This window comes from Akebia trifoliata, chromosome 12 (genome assembly GCF_017979445.1).
Source record: "Akebia trifoliata isolate Shusen 1 chromosome 12, ASM1797944v1, whole genome shotgun sequence".
Classification (NCBI taxonomy): domain Eukaryota; kingdom Viridiplantae; phylum Streptophyta; class Magnoliopsida; order Ranunculales; family Lardizabalaceae; genus Akebia; species Akebia trifoliata.
Genome location: NC_141386.1, coordinates 33403652 through 33415435, shown reverse-complemented (window position 1 = coordinate 33415435; position 11784 = coordinate 33403652). Strand labels below are relative to the sequence as shown.

The following is an 11784-nucleotide window of genomic DNA, read 5'->3' as shown; positions in this document are numbered from 1 at the left end:
TGAAAAAAAGATTGAAAATTCTTAGAATTTTGTCATCTACTACCTTGTTTTTAAATGTCGCAAATTGATGTGGTAAGGAAACTTTTCTTACTAAGTACTTATCAAGGAAAATGCTTTTCTTACTTAACAAATCTTGAAGTGGTAAACACATCTTTTAAAATATTAAATACTTTTAATACCATATGTTCTATCAAAAAAATAAAAGCACTATTCATGAAAGCCACCAATTGTTTTTAAATAAGGGGGGAGAGAGGTGTACTATTCATGCTTAACTGATGTTATCCAGTTTTTTTAAATATTTACATGCAGATCTTGTGGTAAGAGTTCATTAATAATTGACCCTTTCTGCAAATATGATTTTCTACTTTGCATAAGGGGCCGTTTGCTAACCATTTTCGTAGTTGATTACAACTGGTAATTTTATTGACCTTGTAATCAATTTAAATGGTTTTGAGTCATTAATCAACACATAAATAATCAATTACTTTATAATAATAAATCTCAATGTCAAATATTTCCGAAACAAAAATAAACCTATAGACAAACGCTAACAAAAATGTCTCACAATCTCTTCCAATAAGTTTATTCTAATTCACCTAGAGCAATAAATGGATCATATTAGAAATTCTATCTGATAACTTATAGATTTGGGTTTAGGATTTAGAATCCGATAAGGGTCCAAAATGATATCTAATTGCATCTTCATGGATGAACTATATCCCAATTCAATGAATTGTGGAAATATACACAAATCGTTGTTTAATTGTATGACATATTTTTTTATCTGATTTTGACACGAAATGAATTTCAGCAAATTGGTTTCAAATTCAAACATCGATATATGGTAAGAGCCTGAAATGCTATTTGAATCAATTAGTGATCCAATTAATTTGAATCCGACCTAACTCCCATCAGATGTCATATTGAGTTAATATCCACAATAGTAATATCTCATAGATAGCAATAAGGATAATTCCAAGGCAAGAAGACTCAAACCGGATTGGATATAATCTTTGGTGAAGATCAACTTGTCCACGATCAAAGTAAAAAAAAAAAATAGTCGGAAAGGGTTAACCAATAGGCCTCCTCCATATCTCTACCTCTAGATCTGAATCGGATGATGATATGAATTGAAGATATAGAGAGAATATAGAGAGGGTGCCTTTGGTAGAGGAAACCTCCAAATTTCTTCCAAATAACAGAGAAAGATGTGAAGCGGTCCCCTTTGCACAAGCTGCATTTTCTTATCAATTCCTCTCAAAGATCTCATCTACAATGATCCTATAACAATCTGGATCAGTGGGCGACGCACCCATCACTCTTCCTAAGGTATTACAGGTTGATCTCCTATATATATTCATCAACTTACAACTAGTCATTCCTGTATGTAAGGTTGGTGGGCCTGGTTGTGCCTCCAGACACAGTGAATCACGCCTTAACTACAAACATTATTAGGAAAACATAGTACAAATTATTTTATAAATTCAACCATTCATTCAAGTTTAAAAATTTAGTAATTAATTAAGTAAACATTGTACCTAAGAAGAACCCTTGAGATCAGTTGAAGATTACGTCTCAGATGGAGAAAGATATGCAAAAATTCTCTCCTAGGATAACTTGCATGCCCTAGAGACCTCTTGCAACCATTCCCTCAACAGAACCATTTGAGCCTAACAGGTTGTATGTGATGTCTGCTCTTGTTCTAAGGCTTTCTTGTGAGGAGTTGATAATGCAGTACGGTCTGGACAATGCATTGCATATGGTAAAAATGACCACTATTTAACCCAAGCATTTAAGACTATTTAAAGTTTGAAAAACCATTATTTCCAAAAAAACCAAACTGGAAATTATATTGTAAGCAATGGCAAGTCGTTTGCATATCTCATATGCTCATTTGAATGGGTTTTCATCAATTTAGTTCAAGAGTGTTACTATTTCCTTGAATATAACAAAACAAAAAACGTAAGAATAGTTCTTTAAATTTTAAAATTTATCAAACAAAAAGAACAAGATTATATAAATTCAAAAAAAGTATTAATTAACATATAGAGACATGTAAAAAATTTATCAAAAAAATAAAAAAAACATGCCAACAAAGAGAACCTTGTGAATGTAAAATAAAAAATGCATATAAAATATATATGTAAAACATAAAAATATTTAGCGGGTTTAGCCCTTTGAAGTAAATCCTAATAAAATATTGATCGATATCCCTTGACCCGAGTCCGATTGGGTTCGATACGAATCCATCCTTATATCCACCTACATCCGAATGATACAGTGGTTTGAATTTTTTTTTAAATGTTTTTCACAAAATATCTTTTTTTCGCTAAATATTTTTTTTTTCTACTACCTTAATATAACATGAACTCTTATAAAATAGAAGAATTATAATGATAAAATGGAATAGTACAACACTTAGAAATAAATATAAAGTTGAAGGGTCTACAATTATCTGACTCAACCGACCCAAATCAAATAATACGGTCAAGTTAAAACCAAATCCAGATTTAAGGAAAGCAAAATGGTTTTGGCAAATGGTACCTGAGCCAGATTTGGATTCGGATCCAGGCCACAGTGTTAATGCTCTCAATCAATCCTAAGGCTGAGATGAATGTATCTTATTTTGATAAAAATGTAAATATATTTCGTATATGCTTCAGCTAAAATATACAATGAAACAAACAATCAATCAATTATGGAACGATACTACATAATTTCAGTGCCCACTGGATCAACAGAAAAATGAACTGCAAGTGTCTTCTGAGTGATCGGCTCAAACTTTGAGGTCCACATCTGCATTTACAATTCAAAGAAACTTTAGGGAGTTGTCACCAAATATGAAAAAGATTCCAACATCCCTAGCCATCAAATACCAACCAAATGGGAGATGGGGAAACCAGATTCATTCATAAATGTATAAAATGTATGGACATATGAACATGGAAAAGAATGCCGCGGCACCCATGCAAAACAGTTGGTGCAGTATTCATTGACTAGCTAGTCAGCAATAATTTTTATATTTATTTTTTCAAAGGATTTCACAAGTTATGCTTATTCAAGGGAGTAGGTCCCTTACATCTCTATAGGCAGAGCTACCAACAAACATCTCGAAGGCCTCAGCTGCAAGAATGGACCAATAATCAGCCAAGACAGAGAATTTGAGTATATATTAGAGATCATAAACAAATTAAAACTCACATGATGGAAAGCGTATAACTGCGGCATGCGTGTATTCACTATCAGTCAGATTGAGATTTGAACCTGAAAATTAAAATTATATATAACTACATAGCATCCCATGGATAGAAATTAAGTGCCTAGAAGCAAGAGAGAACAAATGTACAATTACTTTGCTCTGATACCACCTTTCAAGAACTGGAGGAATTGCTTATCCAAAGCCTTCGGACTGCACCTTCATATAAGTGCACAAATTTGGAGGGCTGGGCTCATGCTATAAGTTAGAACCCAACCTGGACCCAATCCAAACTATAAAACACCCAAGCCAATCCCGACACAACCTACCTGAGATGCTAAGTCTGAAGACAAACCACACTATTCACAAGCTTGGCCCAAGCCCAACTCGGGTTGTATTGTGTGAGGTTGGGCTAATCAAGCTGGTCAAGTTGAAGGTTTAACTATGGATGAGTTGCCCCATATTATCATGCTCATCATAGAAACTCCCCTCCCCACACCACCCCAAATCATTTTCAAAATATTCACCTTATGGTGCTAAAAAGGTTAATTTGAAAAAATTTCAATATAATAAAACTCAAAAGACGTACAACTTTGAACAAGGGTACAAGTTGTAAAAAGAACTACGAAATGTACATTTTATTTATATATCATATACACAGTGATCAGGCATCGGTGGGCCATTGGCCAAGGTCTTAGCCCAAGAGCACCACATTTTGATGGGATTAAAGATCTCAACTCAAGCCTGCCAGAGTTTGGATTGAGCTGGTTAGGCAAGGGTTCAATCTGACCTGGGGCAATCAAATTTGCTTCCTAATAGGCAATCATGCTTGAGGAGACACATCAGAGAAAAACATGAATTAAAAATTGAAAGTCTTAATAAAATTAAAGGGATTTTCTTTTTTATTTTATGCACCTTGAGTGGACTGTACAATCAAGGATGGAAATTCCATGGTAAGCTTTGCATGAGCAGCCAATGCATCTTCTATGTGACCTTCAAGTGCACTATTAACAACCGAAATCAAAAGCACATACTCCACACCATAGTTGAACTCCTGTACCCAAAGGCAATTCAAACTTGATTTAAAGAATTTGCTAGTAAAACAGCACTAGAACATATGAACCATCAACCATGTCATAATAATCTATTTCATTATTAAGGAAAACCAATGGTTGACCAAAAATTGATTGAGAAACTCATAAAAATACCTATAAATAAGAAAGAGTAGACCAATAGTGACAAAATGTAATATTGCCAATAGTTGGATTCCATTTTCTAGACTAGTCTAAATAGACATTTAGCCATCGAGCAACCAAATAAAGACCATTTCAATTTTTCATTGAATAAGAATGAAATCAATATTTTCATGAGCCAGGTCTGATAAACACCTCTCCTTTCCGAAATATGGGTAGGATATCATCTTCTACTTCAGATTCATAATCCACAGAAATCAACCCCTATGAAGAAACATCAAATATAAGTAAAATTAGTGATGAAAAGGGTGCTTCAGCAGGAACTATAAAGAAAAGCAAGGAACTGGAGTGTTGGTGTTTACATGTCAGGGCGTACATGGCAGTAAGGCATGACATGATCTTTAAGAACCCCCAGGTAGGAGGAGTTGTTGTAGAATTTTGAGAGGTCTTCCCTTCTTTGAAAACGCATGTATACCGCGTGAGTATAACCATCAGGATTTTGATCAGAGATACGGCCTACAAGAGTGGATATGATATCTGAATATAGGATCCCTTATAGAATAAATGTATATATGTGTACATGATCTCTGTACAGTTCATTTAAAGAAGTGGATCTGTCAGTGCACATGACCGATTGAAACACCTCAATGTGTACTGAATGTTAAGACTCAGTATCAATGATCGTCCAAACCAAGAAGGTGGGACATTAATAAGATTTTGAACAATGTTTTCATTTACCAAGATATATGCTTTGATCTCACTACAAGTTAACAAGCTAATAAAGATATGCTATAGGAAATATAAAACCATGCAAAGGCTCATATAAATGTAAAGCTGCAAAATGCATTTGCCCCTCATTAGCAGCCATCCTCAAAGTTACAACAAAATTAAGCATATTCAAGAAAGAGAGTATTTATGAATTCTAGCTACTTACTTCATGTGATCACAAATAAACTGTGTAAGATAGAGATAGGAAGCAAGTCAGTGCAAGACACACTAACACTAAGTGTAAAATACTTTAGTCCATATTAACATTAAGTGTGTGCAATACAGAATGAATGGATTTAGATAAGCTGATATTATGTTTTGAGGTAGTATTTGGTTTTGCTTCGAAGTTGTGTCTGGCCATCAAACTCTCCAAAAGCAATGTTTTGGGTTTAGGGAGGTTCCCAACTTAAAGTATTTTCTGTCTGTTTTGGAATTTGAGGTGGAATGCTTTCCAACAAGATATCTTGGACTGCTGCTCAAAGCCGAGTGCAAGAATAAGTACATTTGGGTTAAAGTCATAGAAAGAATTGATGGAAGATTGGGTTCTTGGAAGTCTAGATTCCTCTCCAAAGGCAGAAACTCACTTCTAATTAAGGATACGTTTTCCACTATCCCAATGTAATTTTATTTCATTACCCTCCACTGCCAAGTCTGTTGAAAAGCAAGTTGATTATTCAACTTGGGTCTTATTGTGGAACTTAAAAGAGAATGTGTCCTACAACTTCCCTTTTAATTAACTGTTAGACAGTTTTTTCTCCTAATATGAAAGAAAGATTGGCCTTTTGTGATATCAAGACCATGAAAATCACATTGTTGAAAGTGGTTGTGAAGATAAGGAATTGATCTGAATGACCTGTTGCAATTTAAGTAAAATATGGGAGTAGTAATTTTGGAAGGGAGTGACTAGGTTGGATCTTGCTATATGTTTTTGGGGAGTGTGGAGCAGTATACAAAATGTGCTGCCCAAATTCACGAAAAAATAATGACTTTTAGAGTAGATAATAGGATTCACTTCTGGGGAGACTACTAGTGTGGTGTTTGTCCCCTTTGATCTAGTTTTCTGACTTATATTCTATTCCGACAAAAAGAACAAGCCAATTCAAAATTCCATGGTTCGGTCAGATTGCAAACTATTGTGAGAGCTTTCTTCAGCAATAACTACAATGACTAGGAGGTTTTCTTCAAGCTAGTCTCATCAATTTCATTGCTGACACCCATGTATTTATCTGCTGTGGTGGTCAATCTCGATCGTCCTTCTATTTTAACAACAACAAAAAAAAATTATTTCAAAAACACAAAGACATTAGGGTGTGGCTGAGAAGTCATGATACTCATTCAGATCCTTTCAATATTCCTATGCTCACTCGAGCATAGCCAATTTCTCAGCACCCATCATATTCGAGGTGTATATATATTTGTTTTAGAGTCATGACAATATGACACCCCCATCACAGAACCGTGTATCATTTGCCTCGGGACACACAAGAAAATATTTATGGTTATGCATATCTTGAGGTAAATCATCTAAAGTTCTGTGATGGGGGGTATAGAGGGTGTGTGTCAGAGGGGGGCGTCAAAAAATCATTACACATTTTTATTTAGACAACTGCATTTAGATAAGATTTTGATTTTCAATCATCTCATCCCTCAAGGAATTATAAAAATTGACTTTTGCTCCTTATGTAAAGTTAGTGATGAATCCATTAACCATCTTTGCATTCGTTACAATTTTTCCAGGAAAATTTGGTCCCATTTTTCACCTTCTTGATATTAGTTGGATCCCTTCAATTTTTGTTTCATCTATTTTTCCAAAGAGAGCATATATACTGTACAGTTCAAATCTAGAAAGAGGATTCAATTCAGAGGATATTGATTCCATTTGCGCTTTGTCACTGTTTGAAAGGTGAGGAATATGAGGATTCTTTACTGGTAGGAGCACTGGTTAATCAATTTATCATTGGTATTTCAACAATCCTTTTCTTTTTGTGGTAAGCCGTATTCAAAGAATTAAGAGGTATTTTCGTTGAGAACTTTATATTTGGTAGGAGCTTGTGTTTTCAGATAATAGTTAACAATTCTTACCTTCAGTTCTTTCTCTTTGTTTGGTTGTTTATATTGCGTTTCTTTTAGGTAGGTCTTTACAACCTCCACCCTGTTTGTTTCTGTTGCTTGTTTGATATTCACTGAAGGTATAAAAAATAAAAATAAAAAGAATAATCCCTGAAAATAGTTGAATAATTAATATTTGTTGAACATTTCTCTCATATGTCTCTAGGTGTATTTTGTAAATTACAAAAGAAAACAAAAACAAATAATTAACGTATGTAGATCCTACTCTCACCTAATGATATTGCAATAATTCCACCCATTTGATATTGGGACGTGTAAAGATAATCTAGCATATCTTTCTCTTCCTCATCAGACAAATCTTCTTTTGCTTTCAGCAAACAAATGTGTTCCACAACTTTTCTGCAATTAAAAAAAAGGGGGTTTTTGGTCAATTATTACCACAATGGAATATAGAATCTATGCTCAAATAATTTACAAGCATAAGAAAACACTATGTCAAATCTTGCTAGTGAAATTTCAACAAAGATGATCATCGCTACCAAACTGAGTTTTTTTTTTTTTTCATATTTTTTCAGATACGCATTTTCTTTTGTTTTGGATAAATTATACATCACCGCAGTTAAATGTAAATTTTAGACTTGGCCCTGCTTGGTACACTACAAATCATTTGCACCGCAAATGTTTTGCAATGCAAATGGTTTGCGATGAATGATTTACTATTGCTTGGTAATCATTGGGAAATCTCTTGCAAATCTTTTTATGTTATTGATTGATCTTTGCAATAAAAAATTTCACTGTGATTTTGCAAATGATTTGCAGTATTATTTTGCCACAAATCATTTGCATTGTTTAAACAAGCACCAGTAAATTTATTTCAGAAAATTATTTGCATTTGCAAATGATTTGCAGCATACCCAAGCAGGGCCGTAATGTTAAACACATGAAAGGTGCCCATATAAACAAAACAATCAAACCTAACCTTGGAGGAAACCATCCCACAAAGGCTTATAAAACAGAAACACCCATTAATGAGATTGTCCAAAAATTAAATATGTTGAACTATACTACAGGCGATGCAAATATACTGAGCGAAGAGAGTTATTTTCCCTATTTCATGTGAGCCCAAAAAACTATAAGTAGGAGTAAAATTTACAGCATTTAATTTAAACAGAACGAGAATTCGGTGTCTTGCAAATAATTCATTATTTCACATTACAAAAATAATCAAAAGTAGGAAATAAAGAACCTTTTCTTCATGAACTCAGAGCTCTCTGAGGCAATTCCGGAACTATATCCATCAGAAGCTGAAAACCTCACTCTCAGGTGATTTTTCCGCCGAAAATAATTCTTCAGAACTTCATAAAAAAAAATTAAAAAATCAACCAAGAAAAGTAAAGAACAAATGAATCACAATGACCATAAATCCTTCTAAAATAACGCTCACCATCAGAATTCGTTCCCTTTGAAGCTGAAAAGATCAGTGTGTTCCTCTCTCTATTCCGCTGCGATGCTAAAAGTTAAAATCCGAATCAACCACAAAATCATCGAATCAGAGGATAAAAACGATTCTGAAAGACATGTAGCTCACCATTGAAGTATCTCTCTCCAGAGAATTTGAGAAATCGCGATGAAGAAAAGTTGAAACCTCTGGAATAAATGCAGTGAGCAGAGACTAGGGTTTCATGGCAGAAGGTGCGAGTGTAGATAGCCATATTGTTGAGCTGTTAGGAATTTTCTCTCTCTCTACGTGCAAAAAGGATCACTGGAAAGAGTGGGTGGCGAAGAAATCCTCATAAATGGGTGGACTAGGAAAAAGAGAATACAAATATTTGGACGATTTAAGGAGATTGGGAATTGGCGCCTAAATATGGATCCGTTTTCTTTTTCGCCCCAAAACGATAAAAGAGTTTCAAAAATTACTAAACCAGGCAACCAGCCATGTTTTAAAATAAAAGAAATATTTATGAAATAATTCATATATCTGATTCTATAATTATGTATTTTTACCAGAACAGTTATATTACTTGTACCCCTCACATTTGTTATTTACTTAGGTAAATTCATTCAAATGTTTGAACGTATAGAAAAATTATTTAATTTTCAAAATTGGACATTTTCATAAATAGAATAAGCTATAACCATCTATTTTAGAGATCATCCTCACAAAAATTAGCTCATTCCAAAGCTTCTAACCCATATTTTGAAAAATGTTTGGCATCAAACTTGGCAAACTTTAGGACTGCTGAACTGTCCCCATATATATATATATATATATATATATGAAAATGTTCAGCATCCTACCATTTGCCCCATTTGTTTTGTTTTGCATGAATTAGAAGTTTTGGAATAGGCTGATTTTTGATGAGGAAGATCTCTATAGTGAGAAAATCATCCTCACCAAAAATCAGTTCATTCAAAAACTTTTAGTCCCATGTTTACAAGTTGAAGAATCATGGACTGTCCATTTTTTATGAGGTTAGAAGTTTTGAAATGGGCTGATTTTTTATGAAAATGATTTTATCGTCATAGAGATCATCCTCACCAAAAATCAGTCCATTCCAAAACTTCTAACCCAATTAGGAAAAAACACCTAGGGCAAAACGTAGGATAAATAGTAGGGTACACAACATACCTCATATATATATATATATATATATATATATATATATATATATATGTGGGAGCAATTCGGTAGCCCTAAAGTTTGCCTAGTTTTGTGCCAAACATTTTTTGTAAATCACTTTTGATGGGTTTAAAAGTTTTGGAATAGGCTGATTTTTTGTGAGGATGATCTCTATGATGAAGAGATCATCCTCACAAAAAATCAGCTCATTTTGAAATTTCTAACCTTAGTTTACAAGTTGAAGAATCGTGGACCATCTAATTTTTGTAAATCACTTTTGATGGAGTTAGAAGTTTTGGAATAGGCTGATTTTTGGTGAGGATGATCTCCTTATCATAGAGATCATCCTCACAAAAAATCAACTCATTCCAAAGCTTCTAACCCATATTTTGAAAAATGTTTGGCACCAAACTTGGCAAACTTTAGGGTTGCTGAACCGCTCCCATATATATATATATATATATGGGATGGTTCAGCAGTTGTCAAGTTTGGTACCAAACATTTTTTATAAATCACTTTTGATGGGGTTAGAAGCTTTGGAATGGGTTGATTTTTTGTGAGGATGATCTCTACGGTAAAGAGATCATCCTCACAAAAAATCAGCTCATTTTGAAACTTCTAACCCTAGTTTATAAGTTGAAGAATCGTGAACCATCCAATATTTGTAAATTACTTTTGATGGGCTTAGAAGTTTTGGAATAGGCTGATTTTTGGTGAGGATGATCTCCTCATCATAGAGATCATCCTCACAAAAAAATCAGATCATTCCAAAACTTCTAACCCATAATTTGAAAAATGTTTGGCACCAAATTTGGCAAACTTTAGGGCTGCCGAACCGCTCCCTATATATATATATATATATATGACTGTTTTGGTAAAAATGCATAATTAATCATTCCCCAGTGCACCTTGGCTACATGAATTCCTTATGCCAGCCAGTCAGCAATACGGTCCATACAGCTCAATTCACTATTCAAGCTGAACAAACAATTAAATCAAACCATAACAAAAGATAACAAATCAATCTCTCTTTTTTATTTGATCCGATGGAGGTACAGAGATGCACCAATGTCTTCCACTGGTGTGACTAAACCACTAGAGCAAGAATCCTAGTCACCATATCCACGAAATGTCATTTGACAACTCGGGTGCATGCTTCATTAGCTCCAATCTCTATAGACTTCCAAGCATCAAGACATTCTGGTTCTGAAAGAGCCCCAAATGATGTTTCTTTGACATGAGTCACTTCTAGACAACTTGGGACACAGCTTACTCTGGTCAGTAAGGGCACAAGTTAAAATGCAATAAATACATTTTGGGAATAAGCATTTAGGAGGTAATTTGGAAAAAAAATGATTTTTTAAAGGTATTTTCGGTACAAATTTCAATTTCCCAAATGCATTCAATGCACTTTTAAAGGGCACACCTTAACAAGACCCAAATAATAGACATACCTCTTATGTTTTGCTGAATATTAGAGATACCCATTTGTTTTGAAAATTATGACATACATTCCTTAATCTCAGTCTTTTAAATACACTAAGGAGAAAAGATTCAAATATTTTTCTGTAGTTTATAAAAGAATACCTTAGATCAAGTGGCATATCATGAACTTCAATGCATAAGGGACATCAAAAATATTCACCAAATTGTGATGGGATATGTTAAAAGTCTCCCAAAAATTGGATCGATCTTTTCATAAACCCTATCAGGGGTCATGTATAACAGTAAAACCAAGCAGGCCAATTGATTTTATAAGATTTGAGTTCCTTTAGTTGACTCAACTTGTACAAGCTAACAGATCTGATCCAACCTGGTCTGTTCAGGTCTGCTTAACCCTCGGGATACAAAATTTTGTGGGGAAGTGCAGTTTTGTATACCGGGGAGCACAGATCTATGATTCTCGAACTTGTCAAGTCAAGAGAGTTGATTGA

General features: G+C 34.1%; 1 protein-coding gene across 2 annotated transcripts; it reads right to left on the bottom strand.

Moving 5' to 3' along the window:
- Window positions 1-2407: 2407 nt before the first annotated feature.
- On the bottom strand, window positions 2408-9058 carry LOC147389689 (Stress responsive alpha-beta barrel domain protein). Of its 2 annotated transcripts, none has more exons than XM_086419076.1 (10): window positions 8816-9058; window positions 8672-8737; window positions 8474-8582; window positions 7499-7626; window positions 4766-4905; window positions 4585-4653; window positions 4112-4250; window positions 3202-3264; window positions 3080-3123; window positions 2408-2796 (listed from the first exon to the last, which is right to left on the bottom strand). In XM_086419076.1, exons 1-10 carry the CDS (start codon window positions 8937-8939, stop codon window positions 2710-2712), a joined length of 969 nt encoding a protein of 322 aa, XP_086275202.1. In that variant the 5' UTR covers window positions 8940-9058; the 3' UTR covers window positions 2408-2709. The 2 variants fall into 2 exon arrangements, with proteins under 2 accessions (XP_086275202.1, XP_086275203.1); XM_086419077.1 differs by having other exon boundaries at window positions 8672-8729; window positions 8816-8958.
- Between the last annotated feature and the right edge of the window lie 2726 nt (window positions 9059-11784).